The following is a 27,242-nucleotide window of genomic DNA, read 5'->3' as shown; positions in this document are numbered from 1 at the left end:
AATATGCATTACCCCAAATTTTCAATGCTGCCAATTGGCTCAAAGTTGTTGCAAAAGCACTGATATAAGACACCAGCTCCCAGCCTGACACAAACCCTGCCCTGCACTAGGCTACCTGGAGACCATGTCAGCACTGGTTTGGGGCCACAGCTCCAGCTAGCCACTCATCCTGAAACCTGGACCCACCCAGTGAGCACGCACCTACCCACCCCTCAGCACCACCCACCTGAGCCTACAGTGTGGCCACTGAGGAGTGCAGATGAGCACAGAAGCACAGCCCCACCTCCAGTCGGGGACACAGTCACTGAGTGGCAACTTCACGACTTTTATTTGTGGTGCCTGTGCTTTGTCTCGAAAATATCTTCTCCCCCTGCCCCTGACAGTGGGCAAGAAGGGGGCAGCAAAAAATAGAGACATCCCTCCCTATTGCACACAGATGGCCCAGGCTGGCGGGACTCTTGGCACATTCTCGGATCCCTGTTCAGGAACGGGAGGGGTGACCGGGGTGGCATCACACGTGAGTGGGGGACCTCCGGTGGCCACTCTGGCCCTGGCTACTGGTCCTGGCACTTCCTGGTCCTCGGTTCCTCCCTGGTCCCACCTCCAGCCCCAGGGCGCTCTCACCAATGTCCCCCTACCTGGCTTGGCCTCTCGCCTCTATCCTGGCCTTAGGGGGGCCCCCCTTGGCTCCTGGGACTCTGTACTCCCCTCATAGTCTGGAGGCCCAGAAGGGAGGCTATGGCTTCTCAGAGACCCCCTGGGAGCCCTGTCACTCGTGCTCACACAGGGGAAGGGATGCGTGTGGCAGAAGCAGCTGTATAAATACGGGTAAAGGGAAGGTTCTCTTCCAGAGTCACTTAGAGAGTTTGCTGATAACACGGATCAGGGCTGCGTTCTCATCCTTGAGCCTCTGGTTGTCAGCCCGGAGGTCGGACAGGGCCTGTGGGATGGGATGGGTCACAGCAGGGTGGCCCTGGGCCAGTGGAACCCACTGTGCACAGCACCCCCTAAGTCCTCACCTTTAGTTCCTCCTCAAGCTCGGCTGCCTTTCTCTCCAGGGCCCTGCGCTCCTGGAATAAATAGGAGAGGTGAAGCCCAGGGTCTGGGGTTCAGGGAGGGCCAGCGGTCAAAATAGGATGAGAAGGGTAGGGAGAGGTCAGAGGGTCACCGTGCCCTCCTTCAGACCCACATGGGTTTGTAAGGCTGGTGACACATCTGGCCCCCACCCCAGCTGCCTCCACTCACGAATCTCTCCAGCTCCAGAAGGGCCGGTCTCTCTGCAAAGCGCTCCTGCCTCTAGTGAGAACAGAGAAAGCACAAGGCTCAGACATCCCAACCACAAAGACCAGGAGGGGAAATCAGCATGGGAGAGGGACAGCAGTCCAGGCTCCTGGAGGGCTGGGTCCCTCATCATCAGCCCTGATCCCAAGGGTCCCAGCCCTGCCCCCACAGCCCGCCTCCCCCATCCCCCCTTGCTTTTGCTCCCCTGGGCATCCCTCATCATTCAGCCCCACCCCGCCACCCTGCCCACCTCCAAGACCTCAGCACCTCACCTGCGTGGCTCGCTCTAGCTCCACCTTGAGCTGTGCCAGGCGCAGCGTAGTCTCCGTCAGAGCCTCACGAAGCCTCTCATTCTCACTGCGCAGCTCTGAGTACAGCTGAAGGACCAGCAGTAGGGGGACAGGGTCAGGCCTGCCAGTCCCACACAGCTCAGCGAGGCCGCTGGATGGCAGGGTGCAGGGAGGTGGCAGGCTAAGCCGCAGAGAAAGGGCAGTAGGGCAGGTGGACAGAGGCTGACAGTTGGGGCAGGGGACTGCGAACCTTTCTGAAACCTCCATCAGGCTCTTCCGATTCTGGCTCAGGGTCCTGCACCCTGCGAGGTGAGGGGCCGCCCTCGGAAGTGCTAGGTGGAGGCGGGCAGGGCATCAATGGGGCTCCCTGCGGCCCTACATACAAACCCAAACCCTTCCCTGCCCACCCTGTACCTGGACTCTGGGCTGCGGTCGGCCGGCTCCGCCTCCTCCCCCTGCGGGCGGAGGTGGGGTTCAGCCTGATGCCGGGAGGGGAGTCTGGCCCACCACCCTGCCGCCAAGGCCCACCCATAGCCCAGCTCGCCCCGCCTGGGCCTTCCCGCTCACCTCTGCAGGCCCCCTCCACTCCTTGCCGAATTTGCGGTGCTCCCTGGCGGCCTGTGGTCCCTGACCCTGCCCATCAGGCACCTCTGCTGGGGGGAGGGGCAGGAATCAGCCCTGAAACCTGTGGAGGGGCCCCTCCCTGCCCTGTCAGGGTCCCTAGCCTGACCCCCCAAGAAAACAGAACAGCAGGATAGATGGGGAGGGGAGCGGGCAGGAGCCACCTCCCAGAGACCAGACCTCACCTCTCTGGGCAGGGCCTTCAGAATTCTCCACCCCAGGGATGCGAGGACGACGAGATGGGTCCTAGGGGACAGGGGCATGGAGGTCAGAATGGTCAGAGGACATGGGGTCTTGTACCACCCACTACCTGCTCATCTGACCCCTCTCACCAGGCTCTGCAGGCATGACTTCTCTGGCTCTGGGGCCTTCCCTGCTATCTTCTCGGCTTCCTTCAGGTCAGTCAGAGTCACACCCTGGCAGAGTGGGAGCAGTCAGGGGTCCTCGAGCTCAGGGCTAGCCCCTTAGGACCCAAGTCCAAGCCCCCAGGTCCTCCTCCCTTAGACGAAGGAGTCCTGGTCCCCAGCCCCTCCTTCCCAAGATCCACAAGAATTCAGGCCCCCAACCCCCTTTCCCAGGACCCAGGAGCCCAGTGCCCCAGCCCACCCCCACACCTGTGTGGACCTCCGAGACTGGCGCATGAGGCGGGAGCGAGCTTTACGCTGGGATTCAGACTCCTCATCCCGCACAGGCATCTGGTAGGACCTGAGTGAAAGGTCCCAACTTCAGGGAGGGTTCCTTTGCAGCCCGTTCCCGTCCCACCCACGCTGACACCCTTCAGGGAAGGTAAGTTCTGTCAGAGGACTTCCAACTCACAGCAACCCTGGGACAAACCCCCTAGGGAGCCCGAGACCCTGGGGACACAGCCCTGGGCCAGCTAGGTTTTCCCAGAGGGCGCGAAAGAGGCTTCCCACCCCCTGCCTCTTCACCTCCGCCTATCCTGGGAATCAGCTGGAGGCGCTATGGAGGCTACAGGGACATTTGGCTTCACTGGGGATTCAGACTCCGGAATCCTGGAAGGAGGAGTGGAGTGATCCAGAGGAGGACGCCTGGAGATCTCAAACCTGTGTGAATTCATTCATCCAGCAAATATTATTACTCAAGCTTGAGTTACATGGCAGGTGCTAGAGATACAGACAGCAGTGAGCAAAAGATGAAAAATCATCTCTGCCCCAATGAGTCAAACATGAACAGAAAAGAGGCAGAACAAACAATAAGCATAAAAAACCCTCATATGTCATCTGACATGCCAGAAGGCCAAAGTACTTTGAAGCAAGGAAACAGAAGGGGTGGGAGGTGGGAGAGTATGTGTGTGCAGACACTGCAGTAGCATGAGCAGGTGGTCAGAGCGGGCCTCACAAGGACCTGAGCAGGGAGTGGAAGCAAGCTGGGGGGTTGCAGAGCAAAGGCCCTGGGGCAGGAGTCAGAAAGGGATGGGGTGGGATCCCTGGGTGGCGCAGCGGTTTGGCGCCTGCCTTTGGCCCAGGGCGCGATCCTGGGACCCGGGGTCGAGTCCCATGTCGGGCTCCCGGTGCATGGAGCCTGCTTCTCCCTCTGCCTGTGTGTCTGCCTCTCTCTCTCTCTCTCTCTCTCTGATGACTATCATAAATAAATAAAAAAAAAAATTTAAAAAAAAAAAAAAAAAAAAAAAAAAAAAAAAAAAGAAAGGGATGGGGTGAGAGACACAGACAACAGGAGGTCATGTCACTGTGACCCTGGAAGCTTAACTCTGAGCTTTTACTTGATGTACCAGAAGGACAACTGAGGCAAAGAGCAGCCAAGGGCAGAGATCCCAGAGAGCAAAGGGACTTGCTCAGGATCATACAGCCCCTACCCCGACAGGCCCAGGCCCTTCCTTGGCACTCACAGGGCAGAGGATTCCAGCACCTTACGGGAGGGTGTAGGCGTGATTCTAGCAAGACGGGGCTCCTTGGCCTGTATAAAGAGAGAACAGAGAGAACATTCTCCTCGAACAGGAAGGGCTTGGTCCCCTGCCCCTCACTCCACTCACCTGAATGGAGGTCCCTTCCAGCCAAGAGGAGGAAGCTGAGCGCTGTAGCCCCACCCCAGGGGTGCCCTCGGCCTCCCATCTGTCTGTGGGACCCAGGGTACTAGAGCTCCCCATCTTCTGGAGACCAAAGCGCCTGGCGAAGGGAGCCTCCTCTGAGGGCTGTGGAAGAGCAAGGTCTTGGCTATAGAGAAAAGATCCGGGGATCCCTGGGTGGTGCAGCGGTTTGGCGCCTGCCTTTGGCCCAGGGCCCGATCCTGGAGACCCGGGATCGAATCCCACATCGGGCTCCTGGTGCATGGAGCCTGCTTCTCCCTCTGCCTGTGTCTCTGCCTCTCTCTCTCTCTCTCTCTCTCTCTGTGACTATCATAAATAAATAAAAATTTAAAAAAAATTGGGATCCCTGGGTGGCGCAGCGGTTTGGCGCCTGCCTTTGGCTCAGGGCGCGATCCTGGAGACCCGGGATCGAATCCCATATCGGGTTCCCGGTGCATGGAGCCTGCTTCTCCCTCTGCCTGTGTCTCTGCCTCTCTCTCTCTCTCTCTCTCTCTGTGACTATCATAAATAAATAAATTTAAAAAAAAAAATTTAAAAAAAATTAAAAAAAAAAAAAAAAAAAAGAGAAAAGATCCTTCCAGAGGCTTCCCGTGTTACCCCAGAAGGACCACAAAAACCACAATTCCCACCAGCCTCTGGAGGGTGGAGCCAGAAAAAAACAGTCAATGGGTCTGGGAGACTCTAGAAACTAACCTTGACCCTACATGCCCTGAGAAGAGGGTTGCACAGTTGATGGTATCAACTCCCCCTCCCGAAACAGCATGACCATCCAGAACATCCAGACTCACCTTGGGGCTCTGAGGGCTAGAGGGTGGCGGGGAAGACACTCCATTGAGAGTTCTGGATTCTGGAGAGGGTGGCTCGGTGTAAGAAAATGGAGATGCCAGCTGCCTCTCAGAACCAGCCCCTCCTCCCTCAGACCAGGAGTCCAGGCCCCAGCCCCTCCTCCCTCTGACTCAGAAATCCAGGCCCCCTACCCCGTCCCCCCTCAGACCCAGGAGTCCAGGCCCCAAACCCCTCCTTCCTCCCTCAGACCCTGGAGTCCAGGCTCCAGCTTTCTCTTCCTAGATTCAGAAACCCAGACCCTGGCCCCTCACCTGTGAGGCCTTCTTCTCCCTCATCCTCATCCTGTATCAGCGGCCCCCCTGTACCCCCAGGCCGGCGTTCCTTGGACAGGTCCTGAAGGGAGATCTTTTCTCGGCTGCTCAGACGACACACAGAGCTCCTGGTGGGAGGGGGAGGGTATTGGGGTCCAAGTCCTGGGGGACTCCAACCCACCCACCCAGGCACCTACCCACTACCTTCGGTGTTTGCTGCTGGAAGGCACCTGGGGCTCCTGGCTCTTGCTCTGGGAGGCCTCCTTCTGGTTCCGCAGCTGCAAAAGGGGAAAGCAGGCTGCTGGGAGGGCCCCACAGCCCCAGTATCCAGGGCCAGTGTGCAGGGCTATGCTGCATGGCTGTGCTGGTCTGAGCTCAAGGATGCTCCAGGGGTGGGCATGGAGGGTCTGTGGGCTCATCCGAGTGTCTTGCAAATGCTGTGCAGCATCTGGGTCCCTTGAGTTCTCACAGCCACCTCCTGGCTTCCCCACCTCCGGTCTCATCCCCAGAAGGATCTCTCTACTTCCCAGGGTGCCCTGCTCAACAGGGACACTGGCATAGTGCTCCTGCCTCCTCTCTATGGCTCACTGGGCACTGGCCCAGCCTCCACACAACAGTTCCTGCCCCAGGACAGCCAGTCACCCCCGGCCCAACTGGCAAGCCCCATGTGCAGAAGGACTCTCCTCTAGGCTGGACACAGGCATACAGATTGTGCTCTCCCTCGCCAAGAGATGACCCTGCCTCACCCTCTACAAACCCTGCTATGGCCCCATCATCTCCACTCTCAGCCTCATGCTACCCTCTGGCTGGCATTCAAGGCCCTTCAGGGCATACCTCTGTCCCAGGCCTCTCCTGCCTCATGCTCCCACTCACTAGCCTTGGCACATGCTGTCCCCTCAAATCTGAACACATGCCCTGGATGTGAGAAGCTATCTACCTAGGCAGAACTACACCAGCCTTTAAACAGAGGGGTCTGTGTCCAGGTAGATGGTATACCTGCCCCTGGCTGGAAGCTCCAGGCAGAGGGCCTGGCCCCCTGAAGATGCTGCTTGCTACCAACAGGGTTTCCTATCTGCCAAGCAACATTCTAAATGTTCTTCTTGGGTAACAGATATATTCCTTGTAGAATAACATATACTCCACGTAATTCCTCATAAAGGTCCACACACCATTACCCCATTTTACAGGTGAGGAAACAGAAGCCCAGAGGGGTTAAGTGACCAGCCCGAGCTCACACAGCAAATCCATGGCAGAGCTGGGATTCAGAGCCCAAAGTCCACACCAGTCATCCTTCACTCTGCATTTTTCCAGCAGCAGGCCCTGGCTCCATGCTGGTTGACAGCATCCCAGGGCACCAGGGCAGATGAGGCCCAGCCTGAGCCTGGAATGGATTAACCTCATCTGTATCCCAAGGTATGACTGGACCCCAGACTCTGCCTCCTCCCTTAACTCTTCTTCCTGACTCCATTACCAGCTGGGGAGGAGCTAGGCCTTCCTCAGCCTGCTGAAAGGAGGGAGGGAGCCCAAGACTCACATCCTCCTGCTTCCGGGCCAGTTCCTCCAACAGACTCAGCACCTCTTCATCAGCCAGGTCACAGGGACGTTGCCCCTGGTGGAGGGAGAAGAAGGGGAGGGGTGGAGCATGAAGGAGGTAAGGGAGGCCCTCCCCACCTTCACCTCCACCAGACCGCCAGCAGCCCGGCCCTCACCGCGTGGGTCAGCGAATCCATGCCCCCACCGTGCTCAGCCAGCAGGCGGCAAGCATCCTCCACACCCCAGTGGGCCGCTGCGTGTAGGGGGGTCCAGCCATCCCCATCCCGGAGCTCCGGGTCGTAGCCAGCCTGAAGGAGCAGCCTGGGGACCAGGAAGGCTTAGAATCAAGAACCAAGATAGGGGTTCTGCACCGATGGCTGACATCAGCTGGCTGTGCCATGACCCAGCCATGACAGCTCTGAAATGACCCCAGACAGGTGGTGAAAAGCCACTGCGCAGAGACCCACCCATCAGGTGGCCGTTGGAATCTTGCTCCTTGTATCTGAAGGGGGTCAACTCTCTTGATTTTTCACCCCGGGTGTGGGACAGACAGCCCCAGAGCCTATGAAAAGGTGGAGACCCCAGAAGGGGCAGCCTTGGGGGTGTTAGGGTTCTCAGAAACCACCGGCTTAGTGTGGCAGTTCCCAGTCAAGGCGACACTGCCTACTGGAGGACACCTGGCAGTGTCTGAAGACATTTCTGGTTGTCACAACCTGGGAGTGCCAGGGATGCTACTGACATCCTACAGTGAGAAGGATGGCCCCACAGCAAAGACTGATCTAGTGGCCAGCCTGAGGAACCCTGACTTAGAAGACTCTATTAGATGGGATGCCTGGGTAGCTCAGTGGTTGAGCGACTGCCTTTGGTTCAGGTCATGGTCCCTGGGTCCTGGGATGGAGTCCCGCATCACGCTTCCTGCAGGGAGCCTGCTTCTCCCTCTGCCTATATCTCTGCCTCTCTCTCTGTGTCTCTCATGAATAAATAAATAAAAATCTTAAAAAAAAAAAAAAAAAAGACCATTAGACCACAGGATTTGGGGGAAGGCAATCCTGCCCACAGCTTGAGACTGCCTCTGGAGAATTGGCATCAGGCTCTGTGTCAGTGGAAAGAGCTAATACAAGGTAGGAGGATGGAGAGGAGATATTTAATATATTTTTCAAATGAAAGGGTCCCTGTGTGGTCCTGCTGACCTCACCACTCACCTTCTCGAGATCCCAAGCTCCCGCCACGTGCCCAGTGTATGTGGCCATGGCGGGGGGGGGGGGGGGTGCCCCACAGCACATGCTGATCTCTCTGCCTGGGGTGGGAGTTCACGTGGTCACCAGCTGTACCCAGGCCAGAGGTCCTGCAGGCCCTGCCCACCACCCTGTTTATATCCTTCTATCTGAAGGTTCTCAACCAGGGACAGCATTGGCCCCCCAGGGGCACCTGGCAATGCCCAGGCATGTTTGGTTGTCATGACTGTGGTGGGGGTGTTCCTGGCACCCAGTGTAGAGCCCCAGGATGCTGTTCAACATCTTAAGATGAACAGAGCACAGTGCACCCTGTTGTCATCCAGCCCTAGGTCATGAGCATGTAGGCTGGCAGGCCCTTCATGCACTCAGGGCCTCCAATGTGGCCTGCTTCTATGCTCACCTGGCTCCCCAGCAGACCTGCCCCATTTGCCCGTGTATCCCCAGTCCTAAAAGATGGCCTGGCATATAGTGGGTGCTCAGTAAGTCAGTCTTGAGTCAATGGCATCAAATAATTGCACACCTCTCATCTCTATGAGAACATCAATTACACTGTCTTAAAAATGCAGTCAATGGATCTGGTTGTAAAGAGAAGCCATTCAGAGGGGCAGTAATGAAATGAGATTCAGAGATAATGTCTGCATCTGAAGCACTTGAGTTCTGGGGCAGGAAATGAGGCTGCCCCCAAATACGAACTCTCCGCCTGTTGGTAACAGCACCGGCTCTCGGCTGGACACACTGTCATGGGCCGAAGCAGAATTTCCCAGTCTCCCTGGCAGCTGTGAATGACCAGGTGAGTAACTGGGATGATGGTAATGCCAAGTAAATGCCAGGTGGTCTGCCACATGGGATGTCAGCGTTAAGTGTGTATGTCACTTCTGGATTGTTCTTCTAAAAGGACATCGACATTTGCTCTCTTTGCCCTTGCCTCCTTCCTCCTGCCTGGGATACAGATGCAATTGCAGCTGGTCCATCAGCCACCTGAGACTCAGGGGTGGAAGCCACAGCCAGAAGAGAGCAGGGCTGGGTGCATGACTGGGCCCAACCATTTACAGTATCCCATCCCTCTTGCCACAGGGATTGGCTTCAGGATGGGCAGGTATCCAAGGCGGCCCAGTGAGGATCAGACCAGGTCTTTTGCTGCAAGTACAGAGGACAAAGCATTCTATACTCTCACAGTAGGTAAGCAACTAAGACATGAGCCTGGAGCTATTAGGGGTCATCTTAAGTACCTCACGGGAAAACCTAAAAGCCCAACACAGAGGTGAGCAGAGATGAGGGATTCATCTCTACTCTACTTTCTGACTAAAAATAAAGTATAAATCACAAAGAGAGAGGAGGGGTAAGAACTGGAGCCAACCACCTCAATAGAAAGGGGTGAGGAGGGGCAACTGTGTGGCTCAGTGGTTGAGCATCTGCCTTCGGCTCAGGTCATGATCCCAGGGTCCTGGGATAGAGTCCCCCATCAGGCTCCCTGCACGGAGCCTACTTCTGCCTCTGCCTATGTCTCTGCCTCTTTCTCTGTGTGTCTCTCATGAATACATAAATAAAATCTTTTAAAAAAAGGGGGGAGGGAGTGAGGCAGCCAAACACAGATGAGGCCCAGGTGAGGACAGTAGCAAGAGAACATGCGCTGTTTGAATACATGTAATGTAAAATACATATGTGCCAGATAACCTGGCTTTGAAATACAGAAATAAAGACTGCTAGAACTACAAGGATGAACAAGCAAAATTCATAAGCATAGTAGGAAATTTTAAGGGACACCTGACTGGTTCAATTGGTGGAGCATGTGACTCTTGATCTCAGAGTTGTAAATATGAGCCCCATGCTGGATGTAGAGATTACTTAAAAATAAAATCTTTAAAAAAAAAAGGGACGCCTGGGTGGCTCAGTGGCTGAGCATCTGCCTTCAGCTCAGGTCATGATCCTGGGGTCCTGGGATTGAGTCCTGCATCGGGCTCCCTACAGGGAGCCTGCTTCTCCCTCTGCCTATGTCTTTGCCTCTCTCCCTGTGTCTCTCATGAATGAAAAACAAATAAATAAATAAAATCTTTTTAAAAAATCTTGGGATCCCTGGGTGGCGCAGCGGTTTGGCGCCTGCCTTTGGCTCAGGGCGCGATCCTGGAGACCCGGGATCGAATCCCATATCGGGCTCCCGGTGCATGGAGCCTGCTTCTCCCTCTGCCTGTGTCTCTGTCTCTCTCTCTCTCTCTGTGTGTGTGAATATCATAAAAATAAATAAATAAATTAAAAAAAAAAAAAAAAGAAAAAAATCTTTAAAAAGGGCAGCCCCATTGTCTCAGCGGTTTAGCGCTGCCATCAGCCCAGGGCATGATCCTGGAGTCCTGGGATCGAGTCCCACGTCGGGCTCCCTGCATAGAGCCTGCTTCTCCCTCTGCCTGTGTCTCTGCCTCTCTCTGTGTGTGTCTCTCATGAATAAATGGATAAAATCTTTAAAAAATAATAATAAAATAAAAAATCTTTAAAAAAATTTCTTTCTACACCTCTCACAGGAACTGTCAGAGTAGGCAGATGGAAAGAAAGATCACTAAGAATATAAAGGATTTAAATAGCACAACTAGGGATCCCTGGGTGGCGCAGCGGTTTAGCGCCTGCCTTTGGCCCAGGGCGCGATCCTGGAGACCCGGGATCGAATCCCACGTCGGGCTCCCGGTGTATGGAGCCTGCTTCTCCCTCTGCCTGTGTCTCTGCCTCTCTCTCTCTCTCACTGTGTGCCTATTATAAATAAATAAAACAAAAAAAAATTAAAAAAAAATAAATAAATAGCACAACTATAAAGCTGACCTAGGGATCCCTGGGTGGCGCAGCGGTTTGGCGCCTGCCTTTGGCCCAGGGCGCGATCCTGGAGACCCAAGATCGAATCCCACATCGGGCTCCCGGTGCATGGAGCCTGCTTCTCCCTCTGCCTGTGTCTCTGCCTCTCTCTCTCTCTCTCTCTCTCTGTGTGACTATCATAAATTAAAAAAAAATAAAATAAAAAATAAAGCTGACCTAATAACCTATATACAACACTGCACTTGATAGCGTGGCTCTTTTCCTGCTTACACATACTCAGGTATAAAGCAAACCCCAGAGGATTTGAGAAACCTGGAATCACATAGAACCCACTGTCTGACCATGGTACGATCAAGCCAAGAAACGGGTAAAGAAACGATGACGAGAAAATCTCATGCATCTGAAATTAAGGACATACTTCTAGTAATCCAGGGGTCACAGAAGAAAGACTATAAGTTGGAAAATGTTTTCAACTGAATAACAAGGAAGAACCTACACATCAGGACTTGTAGACACAGCTAAGGCTGTATGTACACAGAAATACATACTCAGCCTGCATCCATTACTTAAAAATTCCACAGGAACAGACAATGTGAAGGAATAGACAGGCCCAAGGCAAGGAGCAGGCCAAAAGGAGGACTACACCAGCCCAGCTCACCTCATCACTTCGATGTAGCCCTTAGCGGCGGCCACATGCAGGGCAGAGGCCCCCGTCCGGGGGTGCCGGGCCTCTGGCATGGCACCCCCGTTCAGCCAGCATCTGGTGTCATGAAGCAGCAATTCCTCCTCAGCTCGTTTGGCCGCCTCCACATCCACACCTGAGAGGAGGAGAAGGGGCAGCAGGTGAGAATCACACTTCAAGCTCCAGGTGGCACAGGGCTGCAGCCCTGCCGGGTCCCTCCTCTGGGACTTGGAGGACCTGGGCTTCCCCACTGGGTCTCCATGTCGCTGCTGGGGAGCAGGGGGACCAAGGATCACAGGCCTTCTCTTGTTTCAACTGAAATGTCAGCTTTTTGCGGTTTTTTTGTTTTTTTTTTTTTTTATGATAGTCACACACAGAGAGAGAGAGGCAGAGACATAGGCAGAGGGAGAAGCAGGCTCCATGCACCAGGAGCCTGACGTGGGACTCGATCCCGGGTCTCCAGGATCACGCCCTGGGCCAAAGGCAGGCGCCAAACCACTGCGCCACCCAGGGATCCCTTTTTGCGATTTCTGAGCATAAAACCTCAAGTTTACAGAGCAAACCCAATGTTTGATGACATTTGACTCTCAGTAGCACCACCAGTAAAATCCTTAGCCCCGCATCTTCACACACTTTGTCATGAGTATTTCTGTCACCCAGGAATAGGATAAACAAAGAGCCACCAAATAAAGTGTTGTGTCACTGGGGCAACAGCTCTGTCCTATCCACGGGCTAATTCCGGTTCACAGCTGTGCCATCACCTAGCACAATCAAGTGAGAGGCCAGCATGCTTCTCGGTCGGTCAGTTTCACCATTTCCCTCGGTTTCATGGAAAAGCTATACTGTATTTATGGATGTAAAAGGCAAGTTATGACTTTACATGTTAGTGGATTTTGGATCAAAACAGGCAGCCTTGTTGACGCTGGAATAGTATGTTGACCATCACTAAGAATCTGCACTTTGATTGGTATAAACCTTCGGGATAGGAGTCAAAAATGGTCTTTTCCAGAGAATATTCAATCTTTCTCCTTTACGGCTTTTTCAACTGTGAGGCTTCTCACACTTACTGAAGTGCTGTGTGGAGCTGAGCCGTCCTCATGTGCAGCTACCGAGCACTTGAACCGTAGCTAGTCCAAACTCACATGGGTTATGAATGTAAAATATACACTGGATTTCGATGTGTGGAGAGAAAAAGCATGCAGCAACCCACAAATAGATTTTGTTGTTGTTGTTGTTGTTGGAGTGAGGAGAGCGTGGCGTGGGGGGACAAGGGGAGAGGAAGAGAGAGAATCTCAAGCAGGCTCCATGCCCAGTGCAGAGCCCGACATGGGGGCCAACCTCACAACCCTGAAATCCTGACCTGAACTGATATCAAGAGTTAGATGCATAACTGACTGAGCCACCCTGAGGTGGGGGTCTTAATGGAGGTTAAATAAAATAGATCACTAAAATTAATTTCACCTGTATCCTTTTACATTTTGTAACTGCACCCACTTAAAAATTTTCAATTACACTTGTGGTTTATGCTGGCTTTCCATTGGACAGCACTGGCAAAGAACCACTTGGGTTCTTTAAACATTTAAATATGACAGAGAAAACAGACACCCCTGTGTGCCCCTCACACATCTCATCTGTTCCCTGTGGCCTCAGAGGTAACCACCATCACAAACTTGCTTTCATGCACTTTATTTTATCCTTACTACATATTCTGTAAACTTCTGTCCTAGGTCTACACATGGAATCCCAGAGTGCACTCCCCACTGCAACACGGAAGCTACCCTGAGCAGATTGTACATTTCCGCCACCTGGCGGTACCTGGGCACTCAGGCCTGACCCATAGTAGGATCACCTGGGGTCTCTGGTTTGGCACTGACTCGGCAGCTGTCCAAGGAAGGTTTGGTTGCTGAGGGCCTACCTGGAGGTCTCAGGCTGGGGTGGAAAGGCCAGGTGAGTGCTGAGGACTCAGGGACACTCCCCATCCCACAACTTCCTTAAAGGGAATCACCTTCAATCCTATTAGAGATGCCTATGCCTTTCTTGGGCAGGGAGGGGTGGGGTTGGCTGACCTTTTATTCAACCACCATCAGTATCCTTTGACGTGTTCATACACATCCTTCTGCAATTTGGTTTTGCTGAGATCTGACTGTGTTTATTGATGGAGCTCTTGATTGGGGTTGGCAAACCTGTTTGGTTTTTCAGTTTTGTTGTTGTGGTGATGGTAAGACAAAGGTAACATAACGTGTCAATTTTGCTATTTTAAACTGTGCAGTTCTGCAGCATTTGGACGTTCACAATGTGCAACCATGGGACCCCATCCATGTCCAGAACTTCCCCATTATCCCAAAAGGAAACCTCCCATAAAGCAGTCATTCTCTGTAGCCCACTCCCCCAGCCCCTGGCAACCACCAATTTACTTCCTGTCACTAAGACTGCCTATTCTGGAAGGCATCTGTATTTGTAAATAAAGTTTTATTGGAACACAGGCCCATCATTTACATTTTGCCCCTGCCTGTAGTGGGGAAAGCAGCCACAGGGGACAGTTGCAACATGACAGCGCCTCCCACAAAGTCTAAAATATTTACAGTATAGTCTTTCAGAGAAAAAGCTTGCCAGCCCTGCTTAGATCATTATTTACAGATTAGTGATTTATCCATGCTTCTTTTGGTGTAGGCCCTTGCCTTTCATGCCTGCTAACACCCAGATGAAGATTCTTGCCCGAGGGTGGGAGGGCCTGTCAGGTGGCTCCCTTCCTGCCCAGTGCTGCATCCTTGTGGGCAAAGTGGCCAAAGGGTGCTGTCTACAGGACACGGTGGCTGGGCTGGGAGCAGCACCTGCTGCAGGGCTCCTGCTGGCCTTGCTGGCATCTACGCTACCACCTTTTTAACGTCTTCCCTATACTCCACCCTGCGTTCACCCCGCACAGCTCCAACATGACTGCACCCAAGGCAGGGCTCCATGGGTGGCCACGTCACCAGGCTTAACCCCCTCCCCTCTTGCCCCAGTGACTAGCTTGGTGCTGGCTCAGACTGAGGGTGGCGGCTTAGACAACTGAGGAAGCCTAGTCCTGGTTCAGCTGGAGTATCAGTCTGAACTGTTAGAAACTGTGAGAGAGGGGCAGCCCGGGTGGCTCAGCAGTTTAGCGCCCTTCAGCCCAGAGCATGATCCTGGAGACCCAGGATCGAGTACCACGTCGGACATCCGGTGTGGAGCCTGCTTCTCCCTCTGCCTGTGTCTCTGCCTCTCTCTCTCTCTCTCTCTCTCTCTCTCTCTGTCTCTCATGAATAAATAAAATCTTTAAAAAGAAAGAAAGAAAGAAAGAAAGAAAGAAAGAAAGAAAGAAAGAAAGAAAGAAAGAAAGAAAGAAAGAAAGAAACTGAGAGAATCTGCCTAAGAACAAGGTCAATGCAGAGTTCAGTACAGTGATGGTTTTCTTTGTATGCCTGAAGTCTGTCCAATTCCTAGACTTCAGTTACATAGCCCAAAAATTGTATTTTTTTTTAACCTGTGGAAAAATATACATAAAGTTTACCACCTTAACCCCTTTTTAAATGTGCAGGTCAGGGGCATCTGGGTGGCTCAGTTGGTTAGGCATCTGCCTTCAGCTCAGGTCATGATCTTAGGGTCCTGGGATCAACCCTACATTGGGCTCCCTGCTCAGCAGGGAGCCTGCTTCTCCCTCTCACTCTGCCATTCCCCCTGCTCATGCTCTCTCTTGCACTCTTTTTTTTTTCTAATTTTTTTAATTTTTATTTATTTATGATAGTCACAGAGAGAGAGAGAGAGAGAGAGAGAGAGAGAGAGAGAGGCAGAGACACAGGCAGAGGGAGAAGCAGGCTCCATGCACCGGGAGCCCGATGTGGGATTCGATCCCGGGTCTCCAGGATCGTGCCCTGGGCCAAAGGCAGGCGCCAAACTGCTGCGCCACCCAGGGATCCCTCTCTCTTGCACTCTTAAATAAAATCTGTAAAAAGATTTAAAAAAAATAAAATAAAATAAAAGTATAATCACACTGTTGTGCAACCACCACTGACATCCTTCTCCAGAACACTCTTATCTAGCAAAACTGAAACTCGGTACTGATTAAACAGCAACTCTCAATCTCCCCACTCTCAACCCTCAACACCTACCATTCCACTCTCTGTCTATGGATTTGACCACTTTGGTCACATTCCTCACGAGAATGGAATCATACAGCACTTGTCCTTTTTATGCCTGACTTATCTCACGGAGCATAATGTCCTCAAGGCTTGTTCACGTTGCAGCAGTTGTCAGAATCTCTTGCCTTTTTAAGGCTGAATAATATTCCGTTGTGTGCACATACCATATCTTGTTTATGCATCTGTCCGCTGACAGACACTTGGGCCGTATCCACCTTTTGGCTGCTGTGAACATAGCTGTACAAACCGCCTCTTCGGCCTGAGCCAGGCTGCAGTGGGTTCCCACAGCGGCAGCATCCAAGCACCATCATGCACGCTACTTTGAATCACAAAGGAAGGAAAGGCCAGTGCCCTTCAATGATGTTCAAGGCTAGCATCAACAGCAACAGGGCAGACACATGGGGCCTGTCTCCCGCAGCAACGTGCTAAGAAGCTCCTGCCAAAAATGCAGAACTGAATCTCCTGGTGAAGCAGAGGCCAGGTCCAGGCTGAGGGACACGTCATGTGAGGAAAGCAAGGGGAAGCTAGGACACAGGAGGACAATGAGCAGGCAGGGCATGGCCCCAGAAGGATCCAGGAGGGGAGGCCACAAGTTACAGTAGCATCAAGGTCCCCGCGCCCACAGCAAAGTAGCAATGTGACAGCCCGTGTCCTTGTTCCAGGAGATACTGGCTCCCATGGCAGGATGGGGTTACATTGTCTGCAGCACGTTCTTAAGAAGGCTGGGAACAGAGAGGGAGGCAGCCAGGAAAGGAAGAGAGAAGGGAAGGGAGAGGGAAGGTGGGGAGCTATTTATGTATGGTGGGGGGAGGGGGAGAGGCAGGGCGACTGCAGATGTGCCAGAACGGGACAACTGATCAACCTCTAGTGTGTGATTCCACTAGAACAAGACATCCAAAATGGGCAAGTGCATGGGGACAGAGAGCTGAGTGGTCTCCTAGGGCCGGGTGGTAACGGGGTGATCGAACCCTCTGAAACAATATGCTGATAGATGCACCATACCAAAAGCACTAATAAAACAGTGGGCTGCACACACTTTCAAAGAGAATTGTGTGAGCCTGGAACCACATCTCCACTTAGCCGCTCAAACCCGAGCAGAGTTCAGGGAGGTCACATGGGTGCTCCCCAGAAGACCGTCCTAGCCTTTCTCCAAACGGGAAGTTTCTCAAGGTAAAAAGTCAAAGGAGAGGAGGGAGTTCAGCTCTGCCTTAGCTCACTGTCCCTTTTAAGCAGGGCAGGGGGTGCCCTGACACAGATCCCCACCTGCCCACCTCCCCGTGGCTCTCCAGCAGACACCAGAAGTCATCCTGCCCCAGCTGGGAATCTAGGGATCCAGGCATCTGGGCATCACCCTCAGCGCCTGCTCTTCAGAGCCTCCCTGAACCCGCCACGAGGCCCTCCAGACTCCCAGCCCTGCGTACACACCTCAGCGGCCGCCTCACTGCACCTGGACCAGCACCCCCAGCCCTGTGTCCTCTGCTTCCAGGCCAGTCAGCCCACAGCCTTCCCCACACACCCCATTCATCAACTGGTCCTACACGGCTGTGCAGGGCGGGGGGTGGGGGTCGGGCCGGCGGATATGGTTGGTCATAAGCTCCTCTGAGAACTTGCTGGAAACAACACACATTCTGTCTAGAAACATGAACTTGGTAATACACAGAGTTGCAGAGAATCCTGGGTCCCACAATTAACGACCACCAGGGTGCAGTGACCCGGTGCACAGGAGGACCAATCCCCCAGGACCCCTGCCCGAAAGGACAATTCCACTTAAGAGACCCTCACCTCCTCGAGGGCGGGGCTCTTCTGCGTGTCCAGCAGTGGCACAAGTACTCTTTACAATCACTCCCCATGCCAAGCAACCCAAGGGATCAGTACTCACACTCCCACTTCACAGGAAAGGAAACCAAAGCACAGAGAGTCGGAGAATCCTAGGATATGCAGAGGCTGACCTCTGCGCCCTAGCAGTCTTCCCCCTTGTGCCCACAGTCAGCACCCAGGGGCCCACCTCGGTAGGCGATCTCCGCCTTCAGCAGCCCCTCCATGGCATCTGACTCAGCCAAGTCCAGGGGCAGGTCCCCATCGCTGTTGACAGCGGCAATGTTGGCCCCGTGGCTCAGGAGGTACCTGGAGGCAGGTAGGGGCAGGAAGGTCAGGGCTGAGGGGACTGAGCTCCAGCCCCCAGGGGGACCCCAGTTACCCTCCCCCACCTCACCTGGCGATGTCCAGATAACCACAGGAGGCAGCCACATGCAGAGGCGTCCAGCCCTCATTGTCGGCCTGGTTCACCGTGGCACCCTGCTCCACCAGGAAGCGTACCACCTCCAGGTTCTCATCGATACAGGCCTGGAGCACAGAGGACACAACTGTCAGCCCTCACCTGACCCAGACACCACACACCCAGAAAGGCGAGACCCCTTCAGAGGCCGTGACACAGATCCAGGCGACAAGCAGTTGTGACATTCAAGGGAGAGACCCTGATGTCCCTAGGACAGATCCTGGAAGGCGCCAACCCTATCCCTGGAGGACCCATCAGTACCCAGCTATTTAGGACACCCCTGGCTTCCCAAAGGTTAGGTCTGCTGGGCATTTGGATTTCAGTGGAGACCATGACAACAGGACACCCAGACCCCTGCAAGCAGGAATTGGATAAAGAGAGGTGGCTTTTCTCCAAGTGTAGAAATCCTGAATGGTACTTTGTGAGATATGATGCACCCCAGTCACCACCAACAAACAGCACAGGGCTTCCAGTGACAGACAACTCCTCCCTCAGACCAAGAGTCCAGGCCCCCAGCCCCTCCTCCCACAGACCCAGGAGTCCAGGTTCCCAGCCCCTCCTCCCTCAGACCCAGGGGTCCAGGCCCCTAGGCCCTTCCTCCCTCAGACACAGGAGTCCAGGCCCCCAGCCCCTCCTCCCTCAGACCCAGGAGTCCAGGCCCCCAGGCCCCTCCTCCCTCAGACCCAGGAGTCCAGGCCCCCAGCCCCTCCTCCCTCAGACACAGGAGTCCAGGCCTCCAGCCCCTCTTCCCTCACACCCAGGAATCCAGGCTCCCAGACCCTCCTCCCAGACCCAGGAATACAGGCCCCCCAGACCCTCCTCCCACAGACCAGGAGTCAGGTCCCCCAGCCCCTCCTCCCTCAGACCCAGTGGATACACTCCAGCCAGGAACTGACCATGGCCCTGACTTGTACCCTGAGGAGAGACTCCTGGCCCCTGGGGTCCAAGGCTGTGCAGAGCTGGTCAAATCATTAAGTCCCTGGAAACAGGGCAGAATGATGGTCCTGGACAAGACCCCTAAAGGAGTAGGGATGGCTGTGTTAGCATGTGCCCAGAGCCTGGGGCCCAAGACGCAGCTCCCACGCACGGAGGGCCAACTATGTACAAACTGTTGTGCCAAGGGGTCTACACTTGGGTAGATCCTCTCTCATCTTCCTGCTGTCAGGGCTCTTGTACTGCAGAGGAAGAAATCAGTCTCAGGGAGACAAGAGCCCCCGCCTGAGTAGGCACAGCAAGTGGGAACAGGGCAGGGTTTTATAGCCCAAGGCACACACAAACACCCGGTGGGCACTGGAGCCTGCCCTGGGTCAAGGAAATGGGTGGACCTGAAATCCTGGGTTCTCAGGGTAAATTAACCCCCCAACTCCCTCACCTCTCCAAAACCGCCCATCTGGAGAAGGGGGAAGGAGGCCATGAGGGCCAAGAGCATGAAGTCATGGAAACTCAGGCCGTGAAAGGGGGGCCATACGTGCCCTGGGAACGGGATGAACTCGGCTTCGTTTATTTCCACCCGGTTGTCATGGTGATGGGGGGGTGTTGAGGAGGGAGATGGGCCTTTCCCTTTCAAGGACCTGGCTAGGCACAGGAATCCATGTGAAAGATGCCCAAGGCCTGGGCACCAGGGATTCAAGAACCCAGACGACAGCCACCACCCTCTCCCCAGACCCAGGAGCCCAAGCTCCTCCCCACCACCCAGAACCAGAAGTCCAAAAGCCTCCCTGCCCCCAAACCCAGGAGTCCAAGCCCCTCTCCCCCAGACCCAAGAGTCCAAGACCCTCCCCAACCCAGACTCAGGAGTCCCAGCTTCCATCCTCCCTATTCAGACCTAAGAACCGTGGCTCCCGATCCCTTCTATTCCAGACCAGACCTAACCATTAGGCAATTTTGGGGAAAGGGGAGAGGAAACTGGCTTTATCAAGTGGTTAACGGACCCATCTGAAGCAGGCACTGGGATCTGAGAACTCTGGGCACACAACCAAGGCAGGGGGCTGATGCCTGGGGACCCACTCCAGGGAGAATTCAGAAAGGAAACCACAGCCCCAGGACTCACCCAGACGAGGCAGCCAACTGTCCCAGGCTGTCTGGGACTTTCACTGCTAAAACCAGGCCAGTCTCATGCAAACCAGCATTAGTTGGTCACCCCACAGCAGATCTGACCCAACCCCAGCTAGCCCGGTTGCTGGCCACGTGACCTGAGGCAAGAACTTCCCCTTTCTGAACCCCCAAAGCCCTAACCGTTCAGGCCACCTGCAAAGAGAGTTTACCAACTGCTTGCCTGGAGAAGGGGAAAGATTGCACCTGAAAGGGCAGCCTGACAGGCCAGGTCAGACTTGTCTTTTGCAAGGATCTAGGCCCAGGAGGGTGACAGAGGAGGGCTCAGCCCGAAGAACAGGACCAAGAGTGCCTGAGGGAAAGTCCAGCGGAGCTAAGGTGTGGATGGTGGAAGAGGAAGGGGGATACAGGAGCCTCAGGCCTCTCTCTTGGGCTTGCAAGTACTCTACAAGGCCTCAAGGAAGCAGGACCCTCCTTTGGGTGGAAAACAATTTCCCAGACAGCACTAAAGACTCTGGACGGGACAGGCCTAGGAGTTGGAAAGGAGAAAGAGGGGAGGGGTGGCACTCAGACCAGGTGGCACAACTCCCCAGCGGAATGCCTCTGCTGCTTCTGAAGGGATTTCCACATAGGCCATCTCCCTCCTTCACCAGAGCCCTGCCAAGAAGGGCTGCCCGCTAGTCCTGCTGCACAGGTGACACTGAGGCACAGAACGGACAGTAACTTTTGTAACCACAAGGCTAAGGAACTGAGACTAGAACTTAGGACTTAGACAATTCTGCTTTCCCTCAACTGCTCCTCTCTTCGTGGGGACCTGAGAAGTGGGCCTCCTCAAACATCCCTGCCTCCCCCACCAGCCTTTCCTTCCTGGCTCCTTTCCTTTACTTCTCTGGCTCCATCAATTAACAAACTCCACAGATTCTGGCAGGCAGGAGAGGGCTGAGGACTCATCCAGGAAGGGCATGGTCTCAGGGATGAGACACGGGGTGGGGGCTCTTCCGTGGCCAGTCCTGTCCCTGATGCTCCCACTGTGGGGGGAGCAGATAAATGCATCCAGTACCAGAGAGAGTCCTGGGGCGTAAGGTGGCCCTCGTTTTGGGACACAGAAACACTGGAGGCAACAATCAGGGAGTCTTGGAAAGGCATAGGGGCCATGCTGTGAAGAGAACCAGCAGGGTTCTAGAACCCCTCATGGAGGTGGTATGACAAGAGCCAGAAAGACCACAGAGTCTACAGGAGAGAAGCTGCCCAAATGCACAGGAGAAAGCAAGATGACCCAGAATAGAGCATCGGGTGCTTTGAGTTTCCCTCAAAAAAGGGCAAGAATACAGGCCTAGACAAGGGGAAGGGGCAAGAGACGAGGAGGTGCCTGGAAGACACATCCCTGACACAAGGCCTACTGTGAGAGACCAGAGGTGGCAGCCTCCAGAAAGAGAACGCAGCCAGTATCTGAGTGGACATAGGATGAGGTGATCCAGACCTAGAAGAAAGTGGCTCAAGCAAGAGCATCCTCACACAGCAACAGATGGCACTGCCCAAGGGTGAGAAGGAATGGGGAGGAGGACGCATTGTGCAGCAGCACCATGGAAGATCTGGGCCTAGCCAAAGATGTAGCACAGGCCGGGGACCAGGGGAGGAAGCTCCTTAGGCGCCAGAGAGGAGGTTGCTGCGCAGTGAGGGTGGTACCCGGCTGGAAAGGGGAACAGCGGGGTACAGGGGATTTAAGTACTACCGCTCTAAGAGGTGCCACAGTAGACGGGACACCGACGAGGCTGGTAAGGCGCGCTCAGGGTCGGGAGGAGGCGGCGCCAAGTGACCACCACCAAGACCAGCGGCATGCACCAGACTGAAGCTGTCAGCAGTGGCTCGGGTCCAGGGAGAGGGCGGCGCAAGGTGGCAGAGACCAGGGCCGGCTGAAGAGGAGGCTCAAGGCTGCAAGCGGGGAGCTCGAGGTGGGCGGGAGCGGAGAGCGGGGCGCAGGCCAGGCCTGGCGACCGTGACTCAGGCTGGAAGGATGCTCGAGGAGCCTCGGACCCAGGGCGGACCAGGTCCCGGAAGGGGCCGGGGCGCTGACCTGGTGCAGGGCGCTGATGCCGTCGGCGTTGGTGGAGTCGAGCACTGCGCGGGCGGGCGGCGGGGCGGCGGGGTCGAGCTCGGTGCCGGGGCTGGGGTCCGCCGCGCGCAGCATGAGGCGCGCCTCGTCCAGGTCGCCGCCCGCGCAGGCCGCCAGAAACTCGGCGGCGCGCTCGAAGCGCACGGTGCGGACGCGCCGCTCCCCGGGGCCTGGCTCGGCGCCCCCCCGAGCCCCCCATTGCCGCAGCTGCTCCTGCCGCCGCTCGCGAGCCGCGGCCGCCGCGGCCCCCGGTCCCGCCCCCGGGCCGTCCTCGCCCGACATCGCGCCGCCCGCCCGCCGGGAGAGCGAGCGAGCGTACGCCGAGCCCCGAGGAGGAGCCGCCGCCGCCGCCGCCCGCCCGGGGCCGCTGGGAACTGCCGCTGGCCCCGCGCCGCCCGAGGATCAGTCTGCCCCCGCCTGGAGCGCCGACGTCAGCACGCCTCCCCGGGGTGCGCTGGGAAATGGAGTCCGCAAGCGGAAGTTGCTAATGGCAACCTCCCTGCCTCGCTCCGCCTCGAGGCGCACCGGGAAGTCCGCCGCTCCAGGCGACCGGTGGACGGTTGGGGTGGGGGTGGGAGTGAGAGTGGGGGCGGGGGCGCCCCGGGAAATGCACTGCTAGGTTCCACGGGGCCGGGAGCCGGGAAGGATATAATGCTCATTTTCCCACATAATTCATTAATTGTGGGCTCTTTGGTCAGCTCCCTTCAGCTAGAAATAAGCGGCCGGAAAGGACGTTTGTCTTCTCTGCGCGCTCCTTATCCCCAGGACCCAGAATGGAGCTTAAAATTGCGCGACCGATGGGGATCCTGGGTGGCGCAGCGGTTTGGCGCCTGCCTTTGGCCCAGGGGCGATCCTGGAGACCCGGGGTGCATGGAGCCTGCTTCTCCCTCTGCCTGTGTCTCTGCCTCTCTCTCTCTCTCTCTCTCTCTCTCTCTCTCTCTATCATAAATAAATAAAAATTAAAAAAATTGCGCGACCGAATTTCTGCACGAATTAATTAATGGATTCCCGAGGTCGAGGTCAGGGGAAACACCAGGGAGCCCCGCAACCCGGAGACCCTTCAGGGCAATCCCAAATCCCAGCTTTCCGGAGTGGCCACCCAGGTCATGCTGGGAGATAGAGTGGGCAGTCAGAGGTCATGGCCATCGGCCCACAGCGCCAGTGCACGCCGGGAAATGTAGTCCTCAGGGCCACGCCCCTGGAAACACAGTACGTCCTAGGCAGAATCCCAAGCCCCCCAAAAAGCAGGCCCAAGGGCAGGAGAAGTCCAAAGTCCCTCATGGTGACCCTTGGATCACCTCCAGTCAAGGGGCCCAAGGGGCGGGGTCCACAAGGACAGCGCCCCCAGAACCTCCATTCATCCGCCCTTCTTCCGGGGGCCCCCTGCGACGCGGAGCACGCTGGAAAATGTAGTCTAGGCTCTACATGCTCGCAAGCCATGCTGGGAATTTTAGTCCTGGGTGAGGGGTTCCACGTAGCACTTTAAAACACGAAATAAGGGATCCCTGGGTGGCGCAGCGGTTTGGCGCCTGCCTTTGGCCCAGGGCGCGATCCTGGAGACCCGGGATTGAATCCCACGTCGGGCTCCCGGTGCATGGAGCCTGCTTCTCCCTCTGCCTGTGTCTCTGCCTCTCTCTCTCTGTAGCTATCATAAATAAATTTAAAAATAAATTTAAAAAAAAACCACGAAATAATCCTCACTTTAAGTGTCCTGCGCCTAAATCCTGGCTAGGAGAGATAGAGGCACTTTGAGGTCGGATCCAAGACCCGTAAAAATCGCACAGAAAGGCGCTGAAATCTGGATAGCGGCAAGAGCCTTTTTTCTTAAGGGATGTTGGAGGAGCCCACCCACTCCGAAGTAGCGGGGCCTGTAGAAAGAAATAAACTACAAATACCATGAGGCCTGGGGAAAGCTGGCCATAGATATAAAGGGAATGGCAGTCCCGGTGGTTCTTGGGATGTGTAGTCTCTGAACCCCACGCTTCCCACGCGTGGGAAGTGAACCCCACCTCCTTTGCCAGGAAGCTTGAAAAGCAGTTAGTAGGTCGCCTGTAGGTTATGTGCGGTTCTGGTTGTGTGTGTTTCAGTGTGCGTGCATACCCGTGACACCTTATAACTGTGTGCCTACGGTCTTGTGTGTGCCTGGGTGTGTGCTATTCATAGGGATTCATGTTTATCAAGCCTGTAAGTGTTCATGGAAATATGTCTGTGTGTTTTTGTGACTGTGATTGTTTATCTGGGGTGTCTGCCCAACCCACACGACAAAGTGTGAGACGTGTTCCCACCATCAGCTCAATTGGCAATCTTTACACTGCCTGCAGAATTTAGACTTTAGCCTCTATTTTAAAACCTGCTCTGCTGCAATGGTGAAGAATTCCAGGTCCCATGTAGGCAGTGGTAGGTCTGAAGCTTGTTTCTGCCAACTTCCTCACTCTAAAGCCTAGGGCTAATCTTTGTCTCATGGAGTTGTCCAGAGCGTCCATAAGGTGTCTGATAGGTACCAGGTGTTGGCTGGTACAGACATGTTCATATCCCACTCTTTAAAATTATCTTCTTCCCTTTGCTTTTCCATGGAGAAAGTGTTTTCACTGTTTCCTCTCTGTGCTAACACTGGAATTGCAATGCCTAACCTTAGAACTGCAAGCCTTCCTCACTCAGCTGGTGAAAATAACCTCCTTGAGATAAGAAGATGTTCCCTCTTCCCCTGCAACCGCAGAGAAAGAGACGCCCGTCCATGTCATAAAGATGATCCAGATAAAGGAATGAACTAAAGCATCAAGTTTACTCTCTTGTCCAGTGTGAAAACAAGACTAGGCTTATTATAGGTCAGTTCTGATTTCTGATGTTTTTAAAACTGTTCTTGGCAGAGTTATTTACACAAATGAAAGTTTTAAATTTAAGGGACAATGTACTATGAAAGACACCCCATGGCTGACCATCTAGTGACTATCCACATACAAACACATCCCCTAGGTCCTCACACTCACACCAACAGGAAGGAGGCTTTGAATTTGTTAACCACACCAAGAACAGTATTCTCACAAATATCACTCTCGGATATGAGCATGGAAAGACACCCTCCACTTACATGTAGTGTTGAGCCAAAATGGTTACAGAAGAGGGGTTTTATCCCGACGTGTAGAGCCACATTTTCTGGGTCTGTTAACATATGTCTGTTCCTATCCTGTGACGTCCTTCTTCCCTTTCTACTCTATTCCCTGTGAAAAGGTTTGTCTGAACTGTTATTCTTACAATTCCCTGCATCTTAGCCACTGTGGATTTGTTAGGGTGTGCGTTTATAAGATGCCAAACCAGTGGGAGGCACACCCAAGCCTGACTGGCAGGGCTGGTATGACCCCAAGAACCTGGGCTCTTGTCCCTAGGGAGCAGGTGAATGACCCGTGTACAGGATCTATATGTGTAAGCTTGGGTAGCCAAAGGACGGAAGTGCATCCGAGACTGCTAATTGTCTGCCTGTAACTAGTGTTTCCCTCCTCAAAAATAGAACCCTGGTTTTATTTGAAGTGGCAAAACACCCAGCTCGCTCAAGAGTGGGTCAGAGACCTAATCTCCTTTGCCATTAGGCATGGCCAACAAGATGGGAATGAACTTGGGTGGGTGGGGCTTCCAGGAAGGCTCTTAGGGGTTGAATTCAGCTGCAAGGTGTACATTTCTGGCCTTGCCTTCTGCTGTCTTCCATTCCTGCTAGCGGAAGTGATGGCTGGAGCCCCAGAAAGCATACGGTGACCACTGCATGACCTTGTGGGTGGAAGCAGAGCAAAAAAAGCAGGAGTCTCAATTCCTGATGGCTCTTTAGACCTGCCTTTTCTGCCCAGGATTGCCTACTACCTCTTTCTTTTAGGTTCTGTGTGAGAAAACAAACCCCCAATTCACCAAAACCGTTGTTATTTTGGGTCTTCCTTCCTAGCAGCCAAGCATAACTCCTAAATGACATTGTTGGCTAGTGTTGGCATTATAATGGGAAGGGACCCGAGTCAAGCTACTGAAACATGAAGAGGCATTCACAGGATGATCACAGAAGGTCAACAAAATTCTGGGAGCACAAGATTAGGCTGAAATGCATGAAAGAAAACCATATATGTCCCTCCTTAGAAAGAAAAGTGTGAGAGACCACATGGAGAGAGGTCCCAGCCATCCTAAACGGGGCCACCCTAAACCAACCAGTCCCACTGAGCCACAGGAATCCCCAACCGTGGATGCACAAGCAAGCCCAGCCCAGATCAGCCATGCCCAGAAGAACCCCCCCCCCACCGCTGAGCCCAGCACAAACTAGCAACTGACCCACAAACTCATAAACTAAAGAAAATGCTACTATGGGAAGCCAGTTACACGTGAGGTGGTTGGCTATGGAACACAAGCCATCTGATACAGCTGGGTAGCTTTGGGGGAAAAAAAGTATGCAGTTCAGTGATTTTTTTATATTCACTAGGTTGTGCGTCCTAGCATCACAACTAATTCCAAGTATTTTCGGCAGCCGGGCAAAAATCAGCATTCCCCACCCAACCCTCCCCCAGCCCCTGGAAGCCACCCACCTCCTCCCTGCTTCCATGGATTTGCCCTCTAGACAATTCACACATGTGAAGTCACACAATCTGGGACCTTCTGTGTCTGGCTTCTTTCACCAAGTACCATGTTTTTGAGATTCGTGGACATTACAGTGTGTGTCAGGGCTCTGTTCCTTTTTATTGCTGAGTAATACCTCCTCACATCCATTCATCAGTTGGTGGACATTAGGAGTGTTTCCACCCTTTGGGCCGTGGAGCACAGTGGATGAACATGTGTTTTCATTTCTCTCAGGTAGACACTGGGAGTAGAATTACTGGGCCATAGAGTAACTGTGTGCCTAACTGGGTGAGGAAGCACCAGACTGGTTTCCGAAGTGGCCGCCCCATGTTGCTTTCCCAGCAGGTGCATAAGGGCTCAATTTGACCTACCGCTATAGTGACAAGGAGGGTTCTCCAGGCACTAAGTCAAAGGAAGCAGGGAAGCTGGCCACATGCAGTGCAGTAATGACAACCACAGAA

The 27,242-nt window shown here is 54.3% G+C and overlaps 1 protein-coding gene across 5 annotated transcripts; it reads right to left on the bottom strand.

Annotated features, from left to right (window-relative positions):
• Positions 1-305: 305 nt before the first annotated feature.
• On the bottom strand, positions 306-22,551 carry PPP1R12C (protein phosphatase 1 regulatory subunit 12C). Of its 5 annotated transcripts, none has more exons than XM_055311302.1 (22): positions 22,159-22,550; positions 17,970-18,100; positions 17,763-17,881; positions 11,577-11,736; positions 7,064-7,208; positions 6,889-6,963; positions 5,559-5,632; positions 5,355-5,482; positions 5,046-5,104; positions 4,204-4,362; positions 4,060-4,127; positions 3,122-3,256; positions 2,807-2,897; positions 2,525-2,608; positions 2,378-2,438; positions 2,139-2,224; positions 1,986-2,026; positions 1,822-1,903; positions 1,554-1,658; positions 1,246-1,296; positions 1,020-1,070; positions 306-940 (listed from the first exon to the last, which is right to left on the bottom strand). In XM_055311302.1, exons 1-22 carry the CDS (start codon positions 22,477-22,479, stop codon positions 854-856), a joined length of 2,313 nt encoding a protein of 770 aa, XP_055167277.1. In that variant the 5' UTR covers positions 22,480-22,550; the 3' UTR covers positions 306-853. The 5 variants fall into 5 exon arrangements, with proteins under 5 accessions (XP_055167277.1, XP_055167278.1, XP_055167280.1 ...); XM_055311303.1 differs by having other exon boundaries at positions 2,139-2,221; positions 22,159-22,549; XM_055311305.1 differs by lacking the exon at positions 4,204-4,362.
• Positions 22,552-27,242: the final 4,691 nt, after the last annotated feature.

Source organism: Nyctereutes procyonoides, unplaced genomic scaffold (genome assembly GCF_905146905.1).
Source record: "Nyctereutes procyonoides isolate TBG_1078 unplaced genomic scaffold, NYPRO_anot_genome, whole genome shotgun sequence".
NCBI classification, from domain to species: Eukaryota; Metazoa; Chordata; class Mammalia; order Carnivora; family Canidae; genus Nyctereutes; species Nyctereutes procyonoides.
This window is presented reverse-complemented; position numbering and strand designations above follow the sequence as displayed.

Coding starts and splice junctions, on each gene's coding strand:
- PPP1R12C (XM_055311302.1), bottom strand. CDS start 22,479: ATGTCGGGCGAGGACGGCCCGGGGGCGGGACCGGGGGCCGCGGCGGCC. Junction 4,128..4,203: donor TGGAAGGGACCTCCATTCAG/GTGAGTGGAGTG, acceptor CTCTTTATACAG/GCCAAGGAGCCCCGTCTTGC. Junction 2,898..3,121: donor GATTCCCAGGATAGGCGGAG/GTGAAGAGGCAG, acceptor CCTTTCACTCAG/GTCCTACCAGATGCCTGTGC.